The sequence below is a fragment of the Lampetra fluviatilis genome, chromosome 5 (genome assembly GCF_964198595.1).
Source record: "Lampetra fluviatilis chromosome 5, kcLamFluv1.1, whole genome shotgun sequence".
Taxonomy (NCBI): Eukaryota; Metazoa; Chordata; class Hyperoartia; order Petromyzontiformes; family Petromyzontidae; genus Lampetra; species Lampetra fluviatilis.
Window position 1 is genome coordinate 19,896,983 of NC_136279.1, and position 26,713 is coordinate 19,923,695.

General features: G+C 46.0%; 1 protein-coding gene across 3 annotated transcripts; it reads left to right on the forward strand.

Moving 5' to 3' along the window:
* SUN1 (Sad1 and UNC84 domain containing 1) lies at nt 1–25,874 on the forward strand. Of its 3 annotated transcripts, XM_078857128.1 has the most exons (20): nt 1–258; nt 1,643–1,722; nt 5,969–6,311; nt 7,243–7,448; nt 9,014–9,040; nt 10,123–10,299; nt 12,757–12,801; nt 13,027–13,120; nt 14,087–14,139; nt 14,906–15,015; nt 15,859–16,041; nt 16,911–16,945; nt 17,088–17,181; nt 18,329–18,568; nt 19,254–19,338; nt 19,469–19,584; nt 20,250–20,417; nt 21,055–21,147; nt 22,772–22,896; nt 23,497–25,874. In XM_078857128.1, coding segments are annotated over exons 3-20 (2,019 nt in total). In that variant the 5' UTR covers nt 1–258; nt 1,643–1,722; nt 5,969–6,144; the 3' UTR covers nt 23,498–25,874. The 3 variants fall into 3 exon arrangements, with proteins under 3 accessions (XP_078713254.1, XP_078713252.1, XP_078713253.1); XM_078857126.1 differs by lacking the exon at nt 1,643–1,722; XM_078857127.1 differs by lacking the exon at nt 1,643–1,722 and having other exon boundaries at nt 5,969–6,293.
* Nucleotides 25,875–26,713: the final 839 nt, after the last annotated feature.

Here is a 26,713-nt window from a genome sequence, read left to right on the forward strand (position 1 = left end):
CAGCTGGGCCGACGTGGGCGCAGCCGCCGCCCTCCCCGCGTTTTCTTAAATTTCGTTTTTTTACAAAAAGGAATTTCGAGAGAGAGAAAAAAAATAAACATTTACACGGCGGGCTGCAGTTCAGTCTTGCCGACTGTGTACAAGAAGTGAACTAGATTTGGAGTTACCGTAAACATTGTTTAAATTTGACAGATCGCAAGTGCTGCGGACCAAGCGCCCCCCCTCCCCTCGTCTTCATTGAAACCGATCGCATGCAAGGTCCTCCCTTTGCTTTACGTTTGAATTAAGGATTTGTTTTATTATTGTTACGAACGTTATCATAGCTTCGCCGAAACCTTGGCAGAGGGAGAGTTTAAATGCGTCTGTGATGTTGCTGCTGCTGCTGCTTTGTTGTGTCCGTGCTGAGCGCGAGATTTAAACGCGAGTTTTTGAAATTCATGTTCATTTTCCATCCTTGTTTGTTGACCTTTTGTTGGTTATATTGCCGTTTGTTATTGGTGTTATTGCTGGCGTTGTCATTGTACCAACGATACAGGAGGATTTCTCCACAAATCTGGCTGCCGCCTGGTGAGGCCGGTTGTAATTACTGGCGAAACGTCGGATTGTAAATGTTGTGGATTTGCTTTCCAACACACCGGTGTGCTGTACTAGTATACTACCCTATACACTAGTGCTGTACTAATACACTACACTATACACTACACACTAGTGCTGTACTAGTATACTACACTATATACTATACTGTACACTACACACTAGTGCTGTACTAGTATACTACACTCTACACTACACACTAGTGCTGTACTAGTATACTACACTATACACTACACTATACACTAGTGCTGTACTAGTATACTACACTATACACTACACTATACACTAGTGCTGTACTTGTGACGAATTGGCACGTTCTGTTTACGTGACAACCCTTACTAATTGGCTGTGTCGGGTGGTGGCGGGTTTAACGACACATTTATATATTGACGTGATCTAACCCAAAACAACTCTGTTATGGATGATATTGGACGTGAAAGCCTTTGCGTGTTAAACTGATCCTTGTCATTATAAATAGCAATGTTTTGGGACTTGTAAATAATGGCAGATGTTAGGATGAAGCTACGGCGTCTTTGATTTGGGAGACGCGAACCCGATAATCCTGGCCCTATTATTTGGTTCTTTCGGTTAAGTCACGTCTAAAGATAAAATAATAAATTAAATTAAATAATAGAATACGACGTTTCGATTGCAACACAAGCAATCATCATCAGGTATAATGAAATAGCGACATAATATCTAACCAGAAAACTATAGACAGACATATTAGCAGACAGATATCACAAGATACATACATAGCGAGAGCAACACAGGTGACAGAGAGGGGTGATCGTCTCTGTGGGGTGGCCTTAAATAGACAGAGGGGGGGCCCTATCACAATGGTCAAATAAAGGATGTTGACAATTGGCATCGCTTTATCTGGGTTCTGGCTCACCCGATGCAAACAAAGGGCATTCGAAAGGCGTCCTTTCAGTGGGTTCGTACCAGGCCAAATGAAGGATTCGTTTACGTCTATGTATTGTTTTAGATCAGAATCGGAATGTTTATTCTGGAGGAATCCGATGAGCTATCAAGCTCTTTTTCACAGATCTCCAGTAGGGGCAAGCGGATCAGAAAGTTCCAACAACCGATAGAAAAACACGGTAGGAGTGCCAGAGTACAGGAAAGGTAAGACGCACATGACAAGAAAATAATAAAGTCACGCACAGTGAGCCTTCTCCCTCGGTTCACAGAGGACACACAATATTTTTAAATGTTGATATGCCCTAGAGGTGCGATTTAATGTTTAGGGGTGCTTGCCTTGTTAAATGACATTTTTTTATAAATCCCATCGGCTCGTATTTTCTCACACGTGGTTAAATATCGGACACTGATAAACGTAGTACTGCTTTGTTCTCTGGATGTAAATAAGACGCATTGTTTTCTCTTTCTCCTGTATTTTAAAGGAGGTTGGAGGTGCGTCTTATAATCCGGTAGGTGTGCGTAAGGGATAGATACCTCGTTAAATAAAGGGGCATTTTGTTAAGGATGAAGGTTAAAAGTTGCAAAAGCACAGTCCTTGGTTTGAAATAAGTAATACATATGAATTTAGCAATGCGGCTACACTCGGTTGTCCTGAGACACCCAGGTGTAAAGGGCGCACCTCTGATTACCACTGTTGGCTACGTATGGTGCAAAAGAAGTTCTACATGCCTACGTTCAGTAGCAAAGCGAAACATCGTTTGGGATTATTTTTTAGACGATTTTAGCGAGTGATTGTACTCTCCAATACACTGGTGTGCTGTACTAGTAACGAATTGGCACGTTCTGTTTACGTGACAACCCTTACTAATTGGCTGTGTCGGGTGGTGGCGGGTTTAACAACACTTACATATTTACACGATCTAACCCAAAAAAACCTGTATTATGGATAATATTGGTCACGAAAGCCTACATGTTAAACTGATGCAGAGTGTTTGCAACATCGAATGGGAATGAGGTTTTGGTGGCCCTGCATCCGTGTTGGAAATTCCACATTTGAAAGTGTCAGTATCTTCCTCATTGGTAGTTGTGACAGACACTGGGGATGAAATCCAGGCAAACCGATTATGTTATGTATGTACGTATGTATGTTGAACTTCTTTCATACCATACTTAGCCAACCGTGCTAATCGGAGAAAATAATATAAAAGAGATTGTTAAAATATTTAATAAGTAATGCAAAAACGTAATTACTACAAATTATGGTTATCAACTTAATTACTAAAAAGAAAATTAATTAACTGCCCAGTCATGTTTTGGCGGAAGGGCAGTTCCCTATGATATTTAGCAGAAAACCTTATCTTGAGCACTTCACTTTTTTCTGCCAACTCAGCATAGATAGTTTGCACTGTGGACCAATGCATGAATCGGGCCCTTTTTGCAGAAAGCCAGCAAACAGTTTTATACCACAACAACAACATTCGAGCATAACTGCATGGTATGTAGAATATATTTTTAAAGTGTGAATTATTGCTGATGTGTGCGCGGAGAATGATTGCTAAAGGCCATAAGGGCCATGCACAAGCTCTTTGGCTGCGGGCAGCTCTTTCCTAACGCCGCCGGTGCCCTTGTTCCCTTCATGGCGGGTTGAGTCACAGCGCACGTTCGCCCGATCAGGCTTCCTGCCTCTGCCCGTGGCAAAACCCGCAGCAAGGACGCCATCCGAGTGCGCGCTGATAACGGGGGGCGCGCAAAATGGCACGTTTGCAGCACAAGCAGGCGACATGGCGCGCACGCCGACCAAACTGCTGCCTTACAGTCGTTAACCACAAGGAAGTTTAACTGAAGGGAGATTAGAACTCGTCCTACGCTGGAGTATGCACGCGTAGCACCGTTAACAGCTCGTGCACCACGCTGCTGAGGTGGCACTGTCGCTTGACCGCTCACCTGGTTTATAAAGAAAGCTTCTGTAGGTTATTTTAAAGTTGTAGTTTCTAGGTGCATGGGAATGATTGTGAAGTTTGGGGGGGGGGCAAGTTGGCTCTGGAGACCCTTGCTGTGTTACCAAGGGGTCATTTGAAGTATGTGTGTATGTATGTTTAACTTTTTTTATGCACCGTATGTAGCCAGCCGTGCTAATCGGAGGTGCAGGGGAAGGACAACAAACTAAAAAGACTGTTAATTGGTGGACCGCAGCTGGATTTGAGGATCAGATGCCCACCGTGCTGCTCTTCATGCGCCTACACGCATGAAATGTCACCTTATTGTTCGTGCTGTTTTTATTTATTAGGCTGGTGTCTTCAGCACGACAAGGATGTTGATGTTTCCGAGGCATGGTTTTTTGTGTGTGTAGTGTTTGTTTATTCTTTGTACGTGGTTGTAATCCTTTAAAGGAATCAAGAGGCTATATATGAGGAGACATGTTTTATTCGATGTGAGAGGTGGTCTAAAAGGCTTCAATATCAGTTTTTCAGGGGTACAAAACATTCACATTTGACATGTGGACTTCAATAAACATTTGTGAAAATAATTTTTCATACAGTTCATAAACTGTCAAAGTTTTATGATGAGTCAAATGTTTGAAATATTATTGAGCTAATTAAAAAAACGACTACCACACATTTGTGCTTTTATCAATCTCCACGGCTTAGTCTGCCATATAAGTTGAGTGGCCTTCCTCCTTGGTTTGCTAATCTCTGGGTAAATCTCGCGGTTCTTGGGCAGCAATTGGATATACTCACACACCTCATTATCTACAAATACCCAGAAGGCGTGCTTGGGCAATGGCTGGGTCCTATCGTTCTTTTCAAACAGACCTGGCCACACCTGCTGATTTGGATCTCCCGCCAAATTTAGCAGAGGCCATTTCTCTGGAATAGTGCGAAAAATCTACTTGCAGAGCATGTACAGGTTGTACACTTACGATGGAGATCCGTTACGACGACCCCATCGTAAGTCAAAAATATCGTAAGTCGAAGATGGCCTAGCCTACCCACGAGTCTTAAAGAATGGTGATAATTTAGCAAAACAGAGCAATTTACAATACTGTACTGTATAAACAAAATACTGTATGTATTTATGTATGTATTTATTGTACCTCGTACGCTGCTGCGTTTGCCTGCCGCGCAAAATTACAAATATTTTACAATTTTGTCGTATCGCTATCGCCATCGTAAGATCAAAATTATCGTAAGTCGGACCGTCGTAACTCGGGGACTACCTGTACACGTGTTGAGGTGCAACAGAAGACGCAGACGCAGTTCTTTAGTAGGGGCGGAATGCCAGGATTTATTAAGGGCTAATGCCGGGAACTTACAAGGGCTTACGCCTAACAGTTGGCAACGTAGAATCTCCCCAGGGGAAAAGGTACTGGGAGGTACCTTACGCTTCCCAGGCTATTGGTGCTCTTCCCTCAGCACCAACCGAGGGGTCATCAAACTCGGTCGGATGGGTGAAGTAGCCCCCCCTAGCCTGGTACTAAGTCTCCCTACCCCGGGTCCCGACCCTCTCCGATCCTGGCTCCTCTCGACGACCCCCCTTATGTCACGGGTCCCCCCTTATATCTCCCTGCGTAACATGACGTCATCACTCACTCTCCCAGAGCAACATCCCGTCATCCACTACTCGTCTACACGCGTATAAACACGATTTATCACTGAGACGGAAGCCGAGTTTCCAAAGGAGACCGGAGAATGCAAACGCATCCCAAGTACTGTGCATAATGTCAACAGCAGCAGAGTCGTAGAAATCAACGTGAGAATATTCTAAATTGTTTCTCATCGAAGTCATTAAAATTGACACGTGCAAAAATAAAATGCATCAAATAATAGCAAATGACTACATTTCATTGCAGAGTTTCACCGTTTGCTTAATAGTCCATATTGTCATTGTGTTTATGAAGTGCGGTTACATCTACGCTCTCAATACTGTCCAACTAAGGCTGAAAGCAGGAAAGGCATTAGGTCCATCTGTCTGTAGCAGGGTGACATGATTGCCCTTGTAAATATTATCCAATGTCAGTGAACCTGTAGTGTAAAGTTGTTGCTAAAAGCCAGCCAAAGTGATGAAAGGGTTGCCAAAAACTTGAAGGTGTAAAGCACAGAAAAACGGACCAGCACTAAAAGCCTTTGGCCTGCTGGCCAAGGCAATAACGTCATGACGTGTGACAAAGCCAGATGCCGTAATTTGTCGTGCGATGTCAATGTGTGGCTCATAATGTAACGTCATTGCTTACTCCTCTTTGCTCCCTGTGGAGCATAAGGCCGCAACAAGCCCAAGCCATGCCGGTCGGTCTTCAGCAGCTTTCTCTGCTTCACCCCAAGACAGGCCCATGGTCTTATCGCTTGTTAAATGCTCGCGAGAACGGAATGTTGCGAAGTGTTACAGATTGTACGCACGATGTTTCCCTTCGTCCTTGTCGCTTTGAACGCCCTCGTTTTTCTCCCATCAACAGCTTCTCCTGCGGTGTTCACGGTCACCGGTCGATTCAGGCGACACGAGCAGCAGTCGCCGTCATCCCCCCCTGATCTGGAGGGCCGGAGAGAGGGGGGAGATCCTCTCGACGACGACTTACAGCTGGACGGACAGACGATTGGTGGAAGGCCGCTGCCGCGGTGCAACCTGTGCGAGATGTCGCGACGGAGTTCTCGCCTCGCCACCAATGGCTACTACCAGGAGGAGCACAGCTACCACGAGGGAGACGGCAGTGGCAGCAGCGGTGGCGGTGGCAGCGGCACCGCGTCGCCCGGGAGCGTCCGATACCGGGAAAATGTGGCCAGGTCCCTCGAGGATGAGAGGTTGCGGGAGGGGATGCACAGGGATGAGACGCTGGGGGGAAAGGCGGTGCCTGGCAACGGAGCACAAATCTGGCCATAGCTTAAAGTTTTTTTTAAATCTCTAAACGTATACCCCCCTCTTAGGTCTATGCCTCTCAATAACCCAACGGCGTGGTTATCGTGTGCGCAGGCGGTGCAACTGCGCCATGGCCCATGGGCGTCGGTCTACGATGAGGGGCTTAATTGGACAGGAAGGGCCCAATTTCATCGTTTGCACGAGGGCACATGCTTGCCATGCTTTGTCACTGCGCTCGCCTATAGCTTAGATCCAACCCTAACCCTGAACTTGCCTAAGCAGGCCAAATATAACCTTACTCCTCAGCTAAAAGCCGACCTTATCTCTTAAGCTTAAACCCTACCAGGTTAAATGATATTGAGGCTGTTTGGCATTGAGGGAAATCCTACAATGATTTGCAAGCCAAACACAGGCCTAGTAAAGGTATGTGCCTATACAAATGCCTCTTTTAGGCTTGCACTGCATTGTTTTGGATTTCCCCAAAAACGCCATACGGCCTGAATATATTTTTGCCTTTGTGTGCAAACCGTTGGATAATTAGTATGATATACCTGCTTTTGTGTTTACATTGCTTTGTTCAATGCTTAAAAGGCTGTACAAATAAACAACATATCCTAGGTCTTCATCCCTATTTTACATCGGTGAACAATACATTGTATACCCTAATTTACACGTGCGTTGCATTATCACGTGTTTTTAATTTATGCTGGCAACCTCGCCCCCTCATTACTCCAGATAATCGAGAGTTGACTCTACTTCATTCCTAGCATCGTCTGTTTATCACGAGTTTGTTTTGATGGCTTATTTATTTGCCGTGTTTATTTGTCGTATTGCTCATTGGCGATTTTTCTTGCTTGTTGACGGGGCGCGGGGCAGAGTGTTCCGAGCGCGCAAAACTTCGCACCGGGGCTCCGGCGCGATCCCGCACGGTGCCCGGGGTCGGCCCCACGTCGACTCGCCGCTCGTGACCACGGAGAGAGGCAACAGCATCCGCGTGGAGCGGGGCGATGGCCTGTCGCTCACCTCGACACTCATCGAGGAGTCCTGCCTCCCCGAGCGGGAGTGCAGCGGATACCTATGGGGTGAGTGCTGCATGAGGGCGGGAGGCGGGGGGGGTGGCCGTTACATGGTCAGCCTTGCGCACGGTGCCCCGGCGGGCCGCAAAGCTGCATTATCAATGTCATCGTTGGCGTCAGCCCTGATTTGATTTTTTTTTATGTTGTCCTAATGTTAGGCAAAACGGTCACCGCAACGCACGCTTTCAGATGCGCTTCTGCGGCTGTCTGGAACGCTCTTCATTCCGAGATTAGGAAGCTGGGAGCTATGACACTTTTCAATCTAGATTGAAAACTAATTTCTTTAGAACTGCTTTATGTGTTTATTTTGTTGTCCTTCCGCCGACACCTTAATTTATCACGGTTGGCTACGTACGGTGCGAAATACTTTATACGTACAAATTTCACTACTGCAGGATGGAGGCCTCCACGAGCCGACACCATTCCTCGCAGGCGTGCAAAACGACAAATCCGTCGAGTGCGCGCTCGAGCCAATGTCATCTCGCCACCTCCGCGGTTGTCGTTCTCTATATTGGCTGCGACGTAAATGAAAATAATGTGATATGTTTATTCCATTATACGTTGTGTGGATTCGTACTGATCTGCATTTAACGCGCAACGTGAATGAAAGATATACTGTAATGTGCAAATTTAATAACGACTCCGATTATTGGCAATTTTCAGAATCTTTCTTTTCACAGTGGCCCAGTAAGATTATAGAGTCGTGTAGAGGGTGAATTATGTCACCCTTGCTGCTCTGTGTCACAAGCTAAGATCACAAACAACAATGCTGATATGATGTGACGAAATACCCGTAATGCAGGGTATGAAGTGTGACAGCTCTCATCGACCTGCTGCTGACCAATACGAAGTGACAAACAGATGCTCCACGATTGTGCTCTACTTGTACTTATCTACAAGCTAAGAGATTTTTAGTTTTTTTTACTTTCAAGGAGACCGTCATCCAGAAGTGGATTGATCATGACTAATAATTAATGATCTTTCCTGAAAAGGCACGATCTATTTTCTTCAAACCTCTTTGCCGAGTTATTTTTTGCACATTGCTGTAATATGACACCCGTGGGGTGAAGATCCCGCAGTGTTTGGGAAAGCAAAGGCGTAAGTGGCCACTGCCCTCGCAACTGGGTCAGTTTGCTTTGGGGCGATGGTTGAAATCCCACCACAGCCAGGAAGTAAAATTTCTGCACAGAATCGGTAATATTGTTTTGTCAACACTTTGTGAAGTTGTTTATTTCTGATGAATACCCAGTGATGGCATCGTACGCTAAACAGCGCTGTTGTCGCAGCAGAAATAGCACATTTTTTAAATTACATTGCTGCTAACTTCGAAAAGTATAACCGTCTCGGTGTAAGCACAGAGATCTGGTTTCCGTTGTGAATGGCAGTGAATGGGCAGCGGTGCGTCGACTGGTTACGTAAGAGACACGTGAGCTTATTTTTTCTGTCAAACACGGCGACAGCTAGAAAGCGCGTGCCAGGAAGAGGAATTTGAAAGATTCGCTGAATTTCAAGTGCGGTTTGTGTGAATGAGTTGTTTGGCAGGCGAATAAATGCCTCTCATCTTTTTGCAGGGCTTGACAAAGAGGAAGATCAATCCAGTAAGATATGATTCCGTTTCATTATCTCTTGAAGTATATGTACAAGCAATCCTGTGACTTTCATCACGAAATTTAGTCACTCCATTTAATCCTAAAAGAGTAGGCATTAGGTACTGTGCTGGCCTCACGAGTGCCTATGTACATAACCGTCGAGTAATTTGATCGCATCTTCTCACTCCATTATGAATACAGCACGACCAACATGTCACGTATTATTGCAATAAAACATTTAGAGTGTCTGTTCTGCTCAAACAAGCGTGAGGTGCCACCCTATTGGCAGCTCAGATCGAGTGGTATACATTCCGCATTCCTGTGTTGGGGTTACAAGTTCTCAATGTACCAACCACTGCTGCTTTCCTGTAAACTGGCACCCACTGTATTGGCGACAGGGAATGATTGGCTGAGTCGACTCTGACCGGGAATTGAACTCTCACTCTTCTGATTACGATTCAAGGGTTCGGATTACAGCTTCATCCGGCCGGGCACCGTGAGTGTGTGCGTGTGTGTTTGCAGAGCAGTAGTGCAATGGTTAGCGCACTGCGCTACAAAGCCCGGCAACCCGAGTTCGATTCCCGCTCACAGCCAACACCGGTGACGATTATTTGAATCGATCCTGGGCCTCGCCTAGGTCGACTCGACCTCAAATGAGTACCTGGTGTGGTGGGTAAACATCGCCACTAGGGAGACAAAGGCGGCCGGGCGTGGTGCTGGACACCCACCCTCTCGCGTGCCGTGCCGACCTTCATAGGTTCTCGCTAACAGCACTTGCCCCAGCACTCTGTTAAGGCTATACGGGGGATCTTTGTCTTTTGTGTCAGTCCACGGGGTTGTGCTGCAATTCTTCTCGCCCTGCGCAATGAACACAGCACCCTGAGTTGTGGTATCTTAAACCTGTCCTTGACCATCACGAGGTCAACTCAACCTCAAATGAGTACCTGATTCACTGCGAGAACATCAGCATCGGCCACACCATCTCCTTGTTCAGCACGCCAGCCTTTGTAGGTGCCCCCCAAGAGGGCTCGCGCCTAAAGTGTATGCGGCTGCAGAAGGGGTCTTTGTGTTTTGTCCGCATGGATGTGCAGCCATCACATTGATGATGAGCGAGCAGACAGCCCACGTCTCCAACGAGAGCCAGAGAAGTCTCCACCACAATACCAGCACCTCTGCGGCTGCAGCGGCGGCGGCGACAGACGGCCATGCCACACGGTTGTGGAACAAGCACAGCGGGGACCAGCACCGCACGTCGCCCGCCCAGCATCGTGAGTGCCGTGTTAGATGATGGGAATGGCGTTGAGCTGTTGACACCTTTGTTTGTCCTTTTATTTATAGTTTTGCCCCAATTGTGTTGTCTGCGTCGTGAGACGAATAATTGGCTAATGATGCTTCGCCGCCGCACCTTGCCCACACTGCACTGCGATTTGATACTTATGTTGGTTGAACTTGTTTTGCACCATAAGTAGCCAACCGTGCTTGTCGGAGGTGCGGTGGGGGGGAAAGGACGATAGACCAAACATAAAATACAGTTCGAGTGGATCACATGTCGGCAAAGGGATGCTGATGAATGTGTAATGCTCGTTTCGAGCACTTCGATTACAGTTTCCGGATTTTGAAATCCGTCACCCGCGCCTTGCCTTTCTAACCTTCCACCCACATCGCCCACCAGTGCCAGAACCAGCGCGCTCATCCAGTTGGCGGCGTGCGATGGGATGGGTTGCGCGGCCAGTGAACGTCTGTTGGACGCTGGTGGCGCAGTTCACGTTCTATTGCGTGGGGGCAGCGATCACGCCCCCACCTGTCTTTGGTGCCGTCCACGGAACGGCAGGTGCGCAATTGCGCCTATTGTGTCCCCCGTGTGTCCCCCTGTGGCAGGGGTACTCAACCTCGTGATGTCGGACCACCGCAGAGTGAATACCAGAAAAACCACAAGTGAAAAGGGAACAAAAAGGCCGTAGTGTTCATGGCATGGAAGCCAAGGCGAATCACACTGACCAATGAGGCACGAGCCCTAACCCGAATAAACGAGCCATAGACCCTCGCAATAACCGTAACCAAAATATTCAACCAGACACTCGCTCTGCCTGGACCCGAGCACTAGCCCTGCTTACACCTGAATCTATCCATAGTAGTGAACAAAACAATAACCCCCTCCATAACCCGAACAAACTAGCGACGACACCCTATAGCGAACCCTAACAAATTAGCCAACCTGACCCTCGCACTAAAACCTTAGACCAACCTCAACCCGAGCCCCGCCGCTCATGTTTCACAATTTCCTCTTGTTTGCGTTTCACTTTTGGCATTCACGACACCCCTCGATATTGGCTCTTCAAATGCCAAGGTGCCCAAACACAGTACAGTGTGATGTCGTTGTCAGTGGTTAGTTTATATAAATTATAAGTGGCGCCAGTTCACTTTCCAGATCTGGGGGCCCCTGTTCCCTTAGCAATGTGCCCCATTAATGCTGCACACAGTCCTTTAGTGGTCCATGCATCCGTAGTTGAGAATCCTTGCCTCTACGATCCACCATTGACAACACTTTCCCACTTTGTGCACCTGGTCCGTGTGGTTCCTCGGGTTTCCGTCTCTCCGCTGCTGGCGGGCGTGATGCAAGACATTGCAGTAACTGTGCTCGTGTTGTGGTTCATGATTCGGCGAAAAATATTGGCAAATGTGGAAAGCCAGCCCATGGGGCATGTGAAGATTGGATTTTGGGAAACCTTTCACGAGGACAGTGTTATGACTGCCACGTCTTGGTCTAATGATTCTCTCCCCCTCTGGTTTCATTATTTGCTGTGATTCGTGGTCGCGATTCGATTCAAACATCAGTTATTTTGGTAACATTGTTAATGTAGAGTGGCCTGTTGCAGTTCAAAGACTCGCGTAAATGTATTATTTACGACAGGAATGAATCTGCGAATATCAGTCCTTACGCATGTGAATTGAGCACGCATCCTAAGCTCTACAATGATTGATATTAATTGATGACTTATATCCAGGATGGCTTTTGTTTCCACGCGTACCCATCTCCCTATAGTTGCCAATGCGCGGAGTGCTCTGTGCTTGTTTTTTGGGGAAAGTGCTGAACAAATGTAATATTGATTTATTAATTGCCTCGCAATGTGCTCTGCTCAGGCAGAGCTGCTGACTGGATGCCTGCCATAATCCCATCGTTTATGAATAGATGTCATCATCAATCAAAGCGTGACACTAAACACCCTGCAGCATCGCAAACCTTTTGTTGTATTATGGCCTCAATTGAAAAGTTTTTATAAATTGCCTGCAGCTGATATTGAATGTAGCTTTGAAATTGGCTCATGTGCAAAAAAAATATTAAACGTTGCGTTGTGAGACTGTGAGAGATTGCGACGGAGAGGCCTTTACCCATCAGTAGCACCATGGTGGCGAAATGCCTCGCCTGGTATGAAGGAGGTGGTGGGTTCGATCCCAACATTGACGCCTGTATATTCTGAGTTGGCATGTTTTCCCCGTGGCCGTGTGGATATTTGTCTGGGTCTTCCAGCTTTTCCCTCAACATTTAGAATCAACATGCATTTAAGTGTTATTTGGCTGCTATAAATTTCCACACGATAAGCCACTTCGTTGAGTTATCAATAGTAGGGCACATGCAAAACGATACAATAGCTGTCCGATCTGGTTGTGCATGTGTGCTGACGAGAGCGTTTTCTGTGACCCGGTGTCTCTTTGCTGTTTTTCAGATTCCAAGACAACTCGAAAAGCAAGCACCTCTGCCAACTTTTTCCGTAAGCCAGGCCGCAAACGAACCACGCGTACACTGCAAATAACGTAGAAATGCATCACATTTAGGCTTGCAATGCATCATGGCAAGTGCCTCGCTGAACCTTGGCATGCCCTTTGTTGGCCTCCCTTCCTCTATGGCTTTGTGCGCTGTGCCTCCCGTAGAAATGCGCTTGCTTAAAACGGTGCTCGAGCTGACCGTCAACTGGAATGTGAATCTGTGTGACCAGGTCGCTTGGTGCTCAAATGCATGTGGGTGTTTGGGGTTGGCTGGTACAACCTCATTGGTCTTCTCTCCCTCTTCAATGTCTTCCTTCTCACCCGGTAGCAAACCCGTACGCGCGCGCACACACACACTGACGCAATGCGCGACATAACACCGCGTACAACGCAGCTGTGTAATCAGGTTCGATTCCAAAGTGGCGTTAATGCCACGCCTGTAGATGCCATGCATGTCGTTTTGATGGCAGTGTACACCGTGATTATGCAAGGAGTACGTACGTTGATATGGTTTGTTTGCAAATCAAACAGTTAATAATAATAACCTATGAAGGCACCTCGATTTGAAGAGGTGTACAGGCAGTTGTTTCCTTTCACATGTGAGTGGAATTAAACGCTCTGCGGACTTTTAAGTTATAAATGCTGTTGTTTTTATCATCTCAAGAACCGTGGTACTGTTTTGCACCAAATACTTTGTGCGTGCAACGCGTTCTACTCTCCCTTTGTATTCTGTGTGTGCCATGTTGACCCACGACCTTGCCGTTTTGAACTTCACCGCGTACAGTTGTTTTTGGATAGTTTATGTTCGTGTGTTTTTGCTGGAACGAGATTTCTATTGTGTAACCACACAATAGAAATCTCGTTCCAGCAAACCGAGGGTAATTCAATAAATAAATGCGACACATTCGTCACTCGCATAAAACGTTCGCCTGCTCTATAGTTCCAGTTGTATGGCAGTGTTGTTGTTGTTTACCATGAGTTTTTATTTGATATGGACTGTGTGTGTGTGTGTATATATATATACATGGTACATCCCATATACAATGAAGGAAATGTATTCTCTGCCAGAGTAAATGAAGTATTTTTTAAAATTAGTAACTGTCTGTGTGGCATGCTGGAGAATGACTTCAAAGGTTACAAATTGGTCCATGTCTCTTAAGGTTACAAAGCTGCCATTGATCGTATTGGCCCTTTGAGGGCCTCTGTCGTTGAAATACAAAGTCTTTACACTTGAAGCATAAGGTGGAGTTTAAGTAGTATTTCATCTCTGCACTCATTTCTTCCCCACAGGCGCATTCCCAGAGCGATAAAAATGATCCTGCTTTTGATACTGCTTTTGTTGGGTGAGTCTCTCTTGTCCTGCCTTGGACATTTAAAGCATATTGATGTCTTCGGTTGCACAGACCCTTACTATGAGTAATTTTAGATGCTGTGAAATGTTAAACTGCAACATTTCTGGGAGGCTCAACCAGAACACGTAGTGAGCTGGTTGATTTTAGATGCTGTAAAATGTTACTCCACACGCCCACTCAATCATTAGCCCTGCCCGATGTGAGTGACATCGCTGTTCGTGATGTTGGCCCCACCTATAGCTCATAGGCTCCATCTCCTCCTCTGCCGTGCTCACTCGTCGGGTAGTAGACCAGCCTTTTGTCCGTGTCATTGATCGAGCATGAACATTTTAAACACGGGACAAAATATCAACATTTTCGCAAATGCTTCGGGACATCGAGAGAACCTTCTGAGCAGAGGTTCGCAAATGGGTTTTGATTCCTTACCCGTACCCGTACCCGGCCGCACCAGGGTCGCAAACGGGTACCCGTACCCTACCCGTACCCTACCCGATACCCGGCCGGGTACGGGTAGCCGGGTATCGGGTAGGGTACAGATATCGGGTGCCCGATTGCGACCTCTGCTTCTGAGTCCAAGACTCTCGCGGCGAAACCGAGACGTTTGGTAGCTCGAGTAAACACACCTTATCTTGAGCGGATTGCGTTCGCACCCAAATCGGCTCTCATTGTTACGAAGCAATGTTTTGAAATGACACGTGTTTCTGTTTTTGCGAGATGACCTTTTCAGGTGGCATTGTTTTGCACGTCTTGCCAACAGCCATTGTAGGGGTTGGTTACGCGTTGGTGGTGTTCGGATACGTACATCTGTCGAGAAGTCATGAACATGCACAAGCTGTGCCGTCGGATGTCATGATCAGTTCTGGCATGGTGAGTCAAACGCGTGTGTGGTTATGTTTGGTAGTGTGAAGTGATGAACTGGTCTGAAATCTGCAGTGGATTTGGCCGTGCTGGACTAAACTGATGCACGTAAATTGACCAATGCATGTCCCTACCCTCTGTACTCGTGGATGTTGTTTCCCCGACACCTTTATTCCAAGGTGTTGGAAGCGTGGTTGGTGTCACACAACATATATCGTGTGCGAGACCCCGATCTTGTGGGCTAGTAGGGAAGGACAGTACAGGAAATGGGCTCCTGAATTGCTGTTTACAGATTTAGGAATTTTATCTAAATAAATCTCCAGGTGTGTATAATGAGTCGTCGATTCCCATCAATTCAAATATATCCTCATAATTACGACACATGCATCTAATTTAAGAATGTATTATTTTCGAATACTTGTACATGTTTATGCAAATGTATTGTAGGCCAGTGGTTCCCAGCCCGTGGACAAGCAGGCCACAGGAAGGGGTCTGCAGGACTTTTGCAGATTTTATGATTTGGAGCGGTTATAATTTAAAAATAAATTATGTTTGTGTTGCATAGTAGTTTTTGAGAATTCTTTGGTGGTTGACGGTGGTTCGTGGGTACAGAAAGGTTAGGAACCACAGCTCTAAGGTGATGGAAAGGCCACACAAATTAGACAGAACTCGACAGAGAGTACAGACGGCACAAGGCATAAAGTACAGACGGTACGAACAACAAACAGTACAAATCTTGATTTATTTTTGTATGGAATCATGACTCAATTGATGGAATCATGACAGGAGGCGTGGCGTCGAATCGTCACCCGTCTACAAAGTGCACTTTCATTATTGTTGTCGTCTCAACAGCCGTCAGTGGTGCAAGTGCAGAGCCAGCGCCGTCTGCAGCAGCTGGAGCAGCAGGTGTCGTCGCTACGGGGCGTCGTCGAGCAGCAGGAGCTGCAACTGGTGCGGCTGCGGACCGTGGCCAAGCAGCATGAGAAGCAGGAGCATGCGCTGGAGGGGCTGCGCAGCACCGCAGAGAAGCAGGAGGTTCGACAGGAGCGGAGATGGGGGGTAGGGTGGGGTCTGTTGCGGTCCAGCGTACGCCCTTGGATCAATCCGCGTGCATCGTCTTTTAATGGTCTTGTCGGTAAAGCCCTGATGCCGACAGAGCTGCTTTTTGTGTTTGCTGTCCTTCCCCCGCACCTCCGATTCGCACGGTTGGATACATAGGGTGCGAAAGAAGTTCAACTTGCATACTTAGAGCATTGAGAAATGTCCAGATGAGTAACAGTGTTTGTGTTTTAAATTGGTGGGCAAAATTGTTAGCGTTGGCAAATGCCATATGGAGCAGGTGATTTTCGCAGCTTGGAATTGCAAGGAAAATAGGAATCGCCGTGATGGTTCTACATGAAGTGGCATGTGGTGCAGATGATAGGATCTCAAAGCGCGGGGATGGGTTTGAATACTTTTGTGCCGTGGTCTTGTTGGTGTGAGATGTGAGATACCTTTGAACTGAGGACAATGACAAATGGATGATGGTTGTATAGCGCAAGCCAGTCTGTCCTTAAAGTGGTTTAACTGCAAGGGCAAGACCTAAAATCAGAGGGTTGAATGAGATTATAAATGCAGATCGAGGTGATGTTGACTATGCAACAGGTGTGGGATTTAGCAGAATGAAGGATGCTGGCAAGGTGCGTTGGCTTCAACAGAGTTGGCCGTATTGATATCACCATTGTGAGCTTGTACGTGCTTAATATCCAGAGACTTAGTTCATGTGTTGTAGGAAACAACTTTTCCAAAACATGACAAATGTGAAATAATGACAGTTTGGCTATTCTTAACTCTCCAAAGCACAAACTGGGAACAACACGGTAATATCTATTAAACTGCCTTACAAAGCAATCTTTTTGTTTCAGCGCACAATCGGTGACTTGAAGAAGCTGGCAGAAGGGTAAGTCCGACTTGCTTTGCAGCTCCGTCACTGCGGATCCGAATGATGTGTGCGTTGCTGATCACGCGCCTGCTTTTTGAGCGTCGCGCTGGCGACGCCGTTGACCCTGCTGCTTGTCCTCCGCGTGCCGTTTGCGGGACAGACACGAGCACAAACGGTTGGCTTCGTCAGTCGAGGTCCTGGAGGAAAACATGTCCAAGTTGAAGCACGAAATCCTGCACGGGCATCAGCAAAAGGCAAGAGCCGCGCCACCCTCGATGCTTAAAAAAAAAATCGATGATCGTGCATCGCAAGCATGACTCTTCCGGGGGCAGACGTCGGCGGTCGTATGGCTTGGAGTTAGTAAATCCACTGCTAGATGGGGGAGGGGAGCTTTTGACTTGCTTCTTAACTATACTTCACCACGATGGCCATTGCGAGTTGTTAAAGGTGAGGGAGCATAGATGTACAGTACGATAATGGATATGTTTGTACTGCATACAACATAGCCCATATAAAAATGCATTAATCAAGGCAGTCTTACTGGGTCTTTAGATTAAATGCAGTTAATTAGGTTTGTGGTTAGTGAGTTATGCAGAGGTTTTTATATAAATAAATACCTCTTCCGCTATCCTGCTCAGCTCCAGTGTTAACAATGCCAAGCCAGCCTGGCTAAGCTGGTTTGAACCTGCATCTTGCATTGATGGATGCCGACCATGTAGTAAGTGGTTCTCATAGGGCTGCTGGGCTATGTTGTGGGCAGCAGAGGGCAGTGCAGTAGTTTACCGTACTTCTATGCTCCCTAACTTATGCTCCCTGCTGACAAATCCGCATTGATTGTTGTGAAATTCGTTAAATTAATCCTCGTGATCCACGCGGCATGGGGAGGCCCTCATCCAGCAGTAGATTGAAAAACGGGCTGTACGTGTACAAGAGCCTGGTGAGACCAAGAGGTCTATATTTCAAGGAAGGCCTGGGTCAATGCACATTTAAAATACCTCCTGACGGCGAACAATATGGAATTATAGTAATAGGTTTTTACCCTTTCAACTGGTACAAAAACTGACACCTTTATACAAGGCACCTTTTGGCGTCATCTGGTCCAACACCAATGGAGACTAGGCTCTAAGAAAAGCTGTCTCGGGTGTGGACCAATCAACTTCAAGGACAGTGCATATCATTATCAGCATCAGAGTCCTTTTTGTTTGCATTTTGACTGCTTGTGTTGTGGTTATTGCAAACATGATGCCTTGTATAAAGGTGTCAGTTTTTGTACCAGTTGAAAGGGTAAAAACCTATTACTACATTTTGCCACTGTTAAAGGAGGTCTCATAGTATAATATGGAATTAGCCGTCTTACTGTTGTGACGAAATGTGTGGGCTCTGTGTGACGTCGGCGGTCAGGTGGAGGCTGCCGTGGTGGCCACCCTGGGGGTCCTCGCGTCCCGCGCGGACGACCGCTCTGAGCTGGCGTTGTTCACGGCGTGGCTGACGGCGCACGTGCTCTCGTCGGACCACATGCGGACGCTGCTGCGGGAGACTGAGCAGGCCGTGGTGGCCAACGTGAGCAAGCGGTGGACATGGCCCCCTGACCCCGAGCGCGACGGAGCCCTGGAGTCGACGAGCGGTGGCGTCTCCAGACAGGTGGGCCTGGCGCTCGGGGGCTCTGCCTCGACTCTTGCGCTCGTGCAACGCGCGCACGTCAAACTGTGTGTGCGTGGTGAGGATTAACCGCTTTAATTGCCATAATAAAAGCAGACTTGGGCAGGACACTCAACGTCAAGGTTAATGATGGAGTGGCGGTAGGAAGGACACGCCCGGTAGGATGATGCCCACCGCGGAGGTATCACCCGCCAATAACTAAACTATTTTTGTTTACCAGGTAACCCCACTGAGCTACTAGTTCTTTTTCAGAGGCAACCTGCTCACTGAAGTGGCTGAGCATCATATGTGGGAATTTAGAGTAGCAGGCAAATAATCCAAACATGTGGAGAGCAAAATCGGAAAACCAGGAGAAAAATCCATGCAACCACCACAGTGATAAGGAAACTCCAAATATTCAGGCATCACCACAACGTCCTGCTGAGCAGGCGAGGGAGATAACATCTCACCACTGCGGCACAGTGGCCAAGTATCGAACTCAGGTTACTGGGTTCCATGCACAGGGCAATGAGCAACTCTCCACCTCTTTTCCCCACCCCCCGCTTCACACAGTAATAATTTTCAATTGCTTTTTCTATAGATATATATGTTCTTCATGGAACAGAGTTTTGTAGAGAAGGATGTGCTTGAGTAGCAGCATAAAGACCCATTCTTGTCTACCGTGCAGGAAGTGTACGCGATCGTGCAGAACGCCCTGAGGCTGTACGAGGAGGATAAAATCGGGAAGTTTGACTTCGCCTTGGAGTCTGCAGGTGTGCGGCGCGCGATTCAACATGCACACGCGCGCGCACACACACATAGACATACGGACACCGGCGCTTGGGACACCACGGTGAACTACCGTAGGTCAAGTTATGCTTGTGTCGTTCCCCTCCTCCACAGGTGGCACAGTGATCAGCGTGCGGTGCTCGGAGGCGTACAGCCAGCAAATCGCTCTCATCACCCTGTTTGGGGTGCCGCTGTGGTACACATCACAGTCTCCACGAGTAATCATCCAGGTAACGGCCGTGACTTTTACTCGGCGTTACCCTACAGAGCAAAGTTGGTGTATTTCTGTTCAAATGAACAACAAGAGGCTGTTGTTTTGGTTGGCTGTGCTGAGTTGTGAAAAAATGTAATTCCTCTGTTGGGGGCCATTCCCTCCCATTGGAAATCACTCTTGTCTCTTAGCGCAATGCCGTGCTCATTCTCTTGGTCCTGGTGTGATGATCGGCGAGGTTGGCTCCTTTCGGGATTGGAACGTCCACACTTGTCAATGGCAGAGGAGCACTGACGACAATGGCATCTGGCTAACTTTACCGTACATACTCATCGGCCTCATTTGGCGTAACGTCTATGCTTTTGACTATGATGGTAAAGAAGATGATTACAATGATAGTGATGGTGATGTTATTCACGAGTGATATCCTAGCCACAATTTTCTTCTGAGTATGAAACAGACTCGTGGAGGAATTGGGCAAATATGCGAGTGCAGCCACCTGCCATAACAACAGTCTTGATCTCGTTGAGGCTTTGTGGATAAAAACAAAAGGACTTTCCACACGTCCTACTTGAGGACCAACCTAAAGAAGGGTCTTGATATTTGACGAGGCTTTTGTGGATACATAAAGGGGCTTTTGTTATTATTGTTGTTATAATCATTGTGTCAATGTGTACCCCACAGCCAGATGTCTACCCTGGGGACTGCTGGGCATTTAAGGGTTCCCGGGGTTACGTCGCTATTAAGCTTTCGGACACAATCTACCCGTCGGACTTTACGTTGGAGCACATCCCTCGCGCCCTCTCACCCACGGGCGACATCACCAGTGCGCCCAAGGACTTTGCGGTCTATGTACGTAATGCGACGCGACACGAACCTGTGCTGCACTGTTTCCCACTTTTGCGTTGCCTGGTTCAGCCTCCTTAAGTGTTTTTTTTTTCTGGGAGGGGTGAACCCTCAGCTGGGTTTTTGCATTGCCAAGTTCTCCAGAAACAAACAGGAATTTGTTAATATTTTTTTACCCAGATTGACCCCTTTTCAGCTTGGTCAAAGTGTGTTACCGTTCAACGCAGGAATTGATTCTTGAATCGCGACAATCCATTGAATTGCCAGGAGGGTGGAATTGACCAAACATCCCCATGTTGCACGTTCCCAAAAATAAACTTTCAAACCAACTTGAGTCCTTTTTATGGCTAAATAGAAGGGCTATGTACAGTAGAACCTTGGATTGCGAGTAACTTGGTCTGGGAGTGTTTTCCAAGATAAGCAAATTTTTTAAATAAATATTAATTTGATAAACGAGCGAGGTCTTGCAATACGAGTAGTACGTGTTTACGCTTTGCCTGCCGAGCGTCACGTGATCACAACTGATATAAGAGTGCTTTGATATACGAGTGCTTTGGATTACAAACACGTTTCCGGAACGAATTATGCTCGCAATCCAAGGTTTTACTGTATTTGTTTTACTGGACCTGCATTTGCATTTCAGGGTCTGGATGAAGAGATTCAGCAGGAGGGATATCTCCTGGGGAAGTACATGTATGACAAGCACGGTGACCCCCTGCAGATGTTCCACATGAGCGTGAGTTTTGCACAGCGTTTGGTGCACCCATTCCGTGTTGATGACGCAAGGTTCTCCATATTCATTGTTAAAATGTAACATGACCCCTGCCTAATTGGGATGAAGGCGTGCAGTCTTCAGTTACATGCGATTTGAGTGGCAAATTTAGGTGCGGTGTAGTGATACTTTTTACCGTACGCTTCATTTTATTGTGTAAATGCAGTGTGTTGTATTTTCATTTAAAATTGCATTAACGTCATGTTAGCCTACATCTTGACTTGTACATTAATGCACACACTGTAGTGAAATGCCTGGTCTACCAATGCTCTTTAACATGTCCTTAAACATATTCTTTGGTTCTTTCGGTAAAGTCACGTAGATAGAAAAATGGTAATAATAAATAATAAATAAAATAACTAATAATGGGGTGAGGAAGGAGCCACATGAGGATCCAATCAAAACCATCACCTTGTCATACATAGCAGGGGTAACCAAAAATATTTCTTAAATCATGAACAACCACAAGATCCACGTCCGATTTAACATCCTACATAAAATTCGTGATCTGATCCCATCTGTGAAGGACAAGATCCCTGACATGCAATATCCCGGCGTCTACAAACTAAGCTGTATCTGCAGCAGCAGTTACATTGGGGAAACTAAGCGGCATGTCTCGGACCGTGTTCGTGAGCATAAGGCAGATTTGAAACACGGTCGGACCAATACTTCTGCTATGGCTGATCATTATTTTAATGTGGCTGGCTCATACTTTGCAAACCCACTGGCTATCAACAAAGATTCGTTCAATCTTGATTTGAGGCTTTCGTGACTGCAGGAATCCATACTCTTTGGTTCTTTCGGTAGTCAAATAATTATGAAGCCATCCATATATACAGACATCGACACAATTTCAACTGAGAAGATGGGTACAAACTCAGCAATCACTGGAAGGACGTTATCAACCAATTCAAGTCATAACTGGCTGTAATGTTTCCATTTTAGACCTGGCAGCCTTTTAATTGGTGGAAGCCCACCACCAGGACCATCACTGGCCACTACTACCATCACCTCTAGCAGCAACCACCACCATCGCCGTCGTTGCCCACTACTACCATCACTTACATTAACATTAGCTGCCCCGCCCATGCTGCTGACACTTGGGCTGCGCATTTTAAACCTTTATAAACAGTTTGCCTTTAGAGGCTACCCCCTTTTCCTGATGACGACAGCTTGTGTTGCGATCAAAACGTCGTGGTTATTTTTATTTTCTAATTTTTTATGTTTCTTCCATCTACGTGACTTTATCGAAAGAATCAAAGAATATAAATTCCTGCAGTCACGAAAGTTTTAAGTCAAAATATGTCCTTAAACAACACCTCCTGATACTGTAAAACATTCCATGGGGTCTATAATTAATGCCTAACCCTGCCTTATACTCATCAACACCCTAAGCCAAACCCTCTATTAATCCTAACTCTGCTCTGACCATAACCATGGCCTCATCCTCTGCCCTAGCCATATATCTGTCCCTAACCCCCCTAACCATAACTTCACCCCAACCCCGAACTTTACCCTAATCCCTACCCCACCTCCCCTCGGCGGCTGTTAGTTGGTGAAGCCATGATTGTGTGGTGGTGTTCTGCAGAACTCGACGGCGGCACATCCATTTGGGATTGTGGAGCTCCGCATCCTGAGCAACTGGGGCAATTCAGAGTACACCTGCATCTACCGCTTCCGAGTGCATGGCGAGCTGGCCACCTCCAGAGGATGGTAACTGACTCGGCCCTCCCGAATGTTCGTCAGGGGTTTGGGAGGGATCTGGAGTAGCGGCATACACACAGGGCTGCATATTCTGCTTGTGAGAATCGGGCAAGTCTGTGTCATCATTTAAATACTAAATATGCTGTGAGTATAAAATAAGGTATTGTTTTTAAGCGTCAAAAGATTAGTGTTGCCTCTAATATTAATATTTTGTTGTTCTAAGAATAATTGTAGGTTTATGTAAAATGTTACGTTTGTAAAGAATAGGGATGTTTAATTTCGAGTTTAAAAAGTAAGCCTCATTAAAATGGTAGAGGTATACAATTTTATATCTATTTTAAACAAATGCTTTGGAAGCATTATTTTTAAAGTATATATTTAATATTTTTCTTCCATAACTTTCTTGTTACTTAGCTTTGCAGAAAATCAATCTGATGTGCATTTCTATCGACTGAATGTGTGGCTAGGTTTAATGATTCCGCAAGCGTCCCAGGAGCTGATATGGTTGTTATATAAATATAGGGACGGTCCTTGGCCCACGGGGTCTAGAATTGGGCTTTTTCCGGCCGTGGTGCCTCTCACGGCTACCATGCTTTTTGTGGGCCACAGACGTGCTGAGGCAGGCCGGGCCACATGAGCCCGGAGCTGCTCCTGCAGGAGGCCGTGAAACACAAGCACCAATCACCACTGCCCTGCGACGCCCTCATGCAGCATCTGCAGCTTCCACGTGACAGCACCGCTCACTTGTCACTCGCACACACACACACACCTTGGTGTCTGCACAGACTTACGACATGTACACCGATGCACCTGCACACACGGCCTGCTTGCTCATATGTCTGCACAGCTAAACCCCTGCATGCACACCTGACCCGCACATCTATTAATCATTACTCTCTGGATACATGCATACTAATAGATTAGGTCAATTCATGTCACAATTGGAATAGATTCTTAAATTGATTTGCGACTGAATCGTGACAGTTCATCAAATTACAATTGGGGTGAATTGTTCCATGCCCAAATACCTACACACACACACCTATACACCTGCATTTAGGTTCCACTCAATATGCAGCATATGTAAATGTGAAGTTTAAGTTTTTTTTAAACCCTCTTTTCACTTTGTTATGCCTAAACTCTATGCATTGACTGTAGTGCATTTTTCAACTCTTGTTGAGTAACCAGTAAATATTGAGGGATTGTCTTGAAGCTCGCAGTGGCTTCTTCAGTTTAACAGGCAAATTAATAAAACCAGGAGGCTTGAGCGTGAAAATAACGAACTTGTATGTTGAGTGGCACCATACCCTACACACATCTATACATCATCTGCCCAGTCGTACACCTGCACTTATGAGCATGCATCGCAGTGGAAGGTGGTGCGGGCTGTGTGCTTGTTGTTGCTGTCTAAAATCAGGACTTTTTTCAGCCGCTTAGACTGGATGTCTGCAATGTAAAATAAAAACATAATTTGCAATAAAAACGCATTTTAGTACTCTCTTAGCTTAAACATGTTTCCTCTATCACTTTGTCAAAGGGTGTACCATCACTGAAAGTAAAGGTGCAACTTTTGGAAAAGGTATCTTTAAATAGCTATTTGATTTTATAGATGTTATACTGAAATGATGTTATTTTTTTGCATAAATTATAAAGAAACAGGTCCTTTGCCTTGGAACATTTTACCAATGTTTTTTTTCCGTGGAGAAAATACTTTGGCTAGTGTAACATTGAGCGGTTTTACAAAGATGTTTCCACATCTTAATTTAATGATTAAGCCAATACAGTATTAACGATAAAAAGTACAGTAAATTAAGCCATTATTTTGGCTGTAAAACAATCACAGGCGGATGTAATTCAGGTATTTAATCTGTGTGCAGGCAACAAGAACACTCAACCTATACCCGAGCTATTGTGTACCAGCTGCCAAGCATGGCTATTTAAATAGCATATCCTCTTGCAAATTCTCAAACTGAATTGTAAGTTTATACCTGTGTTTTAAAAGAACGTTGGCATGGCAAGACAAGCAAAAGGTATTCTTTTGACTTGAGACGCTGTGTATGAGTGGCTATTGCTCGGCTGACAATACCCAGTCTTGCAGCGGGAGCAGACCTGTCGGTTGTTGCTTCTTCAGTACTATTATGTACTGTGGGAGATGTGTACTGTAGTATTAGCCGGTTTAAGAAATAATGTAAAATCCATACTGGCATCAGTGAGGCTGAGCACGTGAATGTGTGGAATCTGCAGATTGCGTGCCTATTGAGTTGTGTGCATTACCTGTCCTGTCACTGGAGCACTGTTGATTAGCACAATGTAGGATGTTTGCATCAGGGTTTATATTTTTTATTGCCTCAGGACTAGATCTCCCACGTATATTTCGTCATGAGATATATATTAAGTGGAAGTCTGTATTGTTTTCGATGCTCCATGTTATTTGTTGTATTGAAACACGTTTAAAAACTCTGAAGTAACCTCATGCTTGCAACCCTCGTGTTTTTAGCCATATTTTGGGTCCGTGTGTGTGATGCCTATTTATCTTGTGTTTTACACTTATCAGAGCTTATAAAGTTTTTGTTGAAATATCCAAAGCACTGCCTAAAACGTGGCTTTACATTTTTTTGTTGTACTTTGTGTGTTTATATAACGTGAAGTTTATACGGCCCAATGCTTTACACATCCATAAGCCATTGAGAAAGAGTATAGGTGACTTTTACAGGTTTTTGTACTTTTAACTATTTATTTCCAATAAAATTTGTGATTTTTGTTTAAGGGCTCTAAAATACATTTCGCAGCACACCGAATGCCGTCTCATTGATGAGCAAAGAGGATTTGAACTGTTGAACTTTTCCAGTATTCTTTAGTTGCAGGCACGCCAACTTCAAGGTTATCCAGATATGCCATTAAGTATTGTCCTTTAAAACAGTATTGTAAAGAGGTCTTCATTTCAGAAAGATTTGTGTATTTTTACCATATTTTGCATCTTTCAAATAAACTGCTGAATTTCACAGGTATGCATGTGCTTGTGATTTTATTGTACGTACTAATCGCAAAGATACACAAGATAACAGCACGTTTAATCGGACTTAATGTAAGGTTATGTTGGTCTTATATCAATTTGTAGTAACATTGCGGGATGTCACTGTATAGTGCCGGCCCTAGAGAGGCATGGCGTGCGATGGAACGACATCGCGGACACCACTATGATGTGGGTGTAGTACCGGCCCTAGAGGGGCTCGGTGAGCGCTGGTTGGCATCACGCTTGGCGTGCAGTGCCAGCCCTACAGGATAGGGTGTGGAAGTGCTGGCCGTAGGAAAGGGGTTCCTAAAGCCCATGGCACTCTGGTTTACCCGAGAGGACATGTGACCGGTTAAGTCTACAAAGGGGCCCCAAGTGGGGTCTAGCGGTGGTCACATGGTCAGGGTCCAGATCCTGCTCGAGGATTCTTGAAGGTGGTCGTGGCCAAGGGTGGAGCCAGCCACGCTGCAGAGGATATAAGCCGGGTCCCCTTGAGGGGCCGGCGTTGTTGTTCATCCTGAAGAAACCTTCGTCTACGTTCTACCGAGTCTCCAACACGTGGACCTGGACCCTAGGTGTGGTCCGGTCTGTAGTAGCTAGTTACGTTTTAATTAGTGTAGTTAGCCTGGTGGTCACCACCTGGTTAACTACACCAGTCACGTTGTAACTAGTGTCATGACTAGTGTAGTTAGCCTGGTGATCACCACCACAGGTTGTTATTCTGTTAAGGGGCAGTTATCCCGTGTGTTGGTGTTAAATAAATGTGTTGCCTCCAAGAGTACGTCTGCGACTCATTTGAACTCACTACAAAAT

Excerpts from the sequence above, each read along its gene's own strand:
- SUN1 (XM_078857126.1), top strand. Across the intron at positions 20,418-21,054 it reads CCAAGGACTTTGCGGTCTAT|GGTCTGGATGAAGAGATTCA; the intron begins GTACGTAATGCG and ends TTTGCATTTCAG. Across the intron at positions 21,148-22,771 it reads TGCAGATGTTCCACATGAGC|AACTCGACGGCGGCACATCC; the intron begins GTGAGTTTTGCA and ends GGTGTTCTGCAG.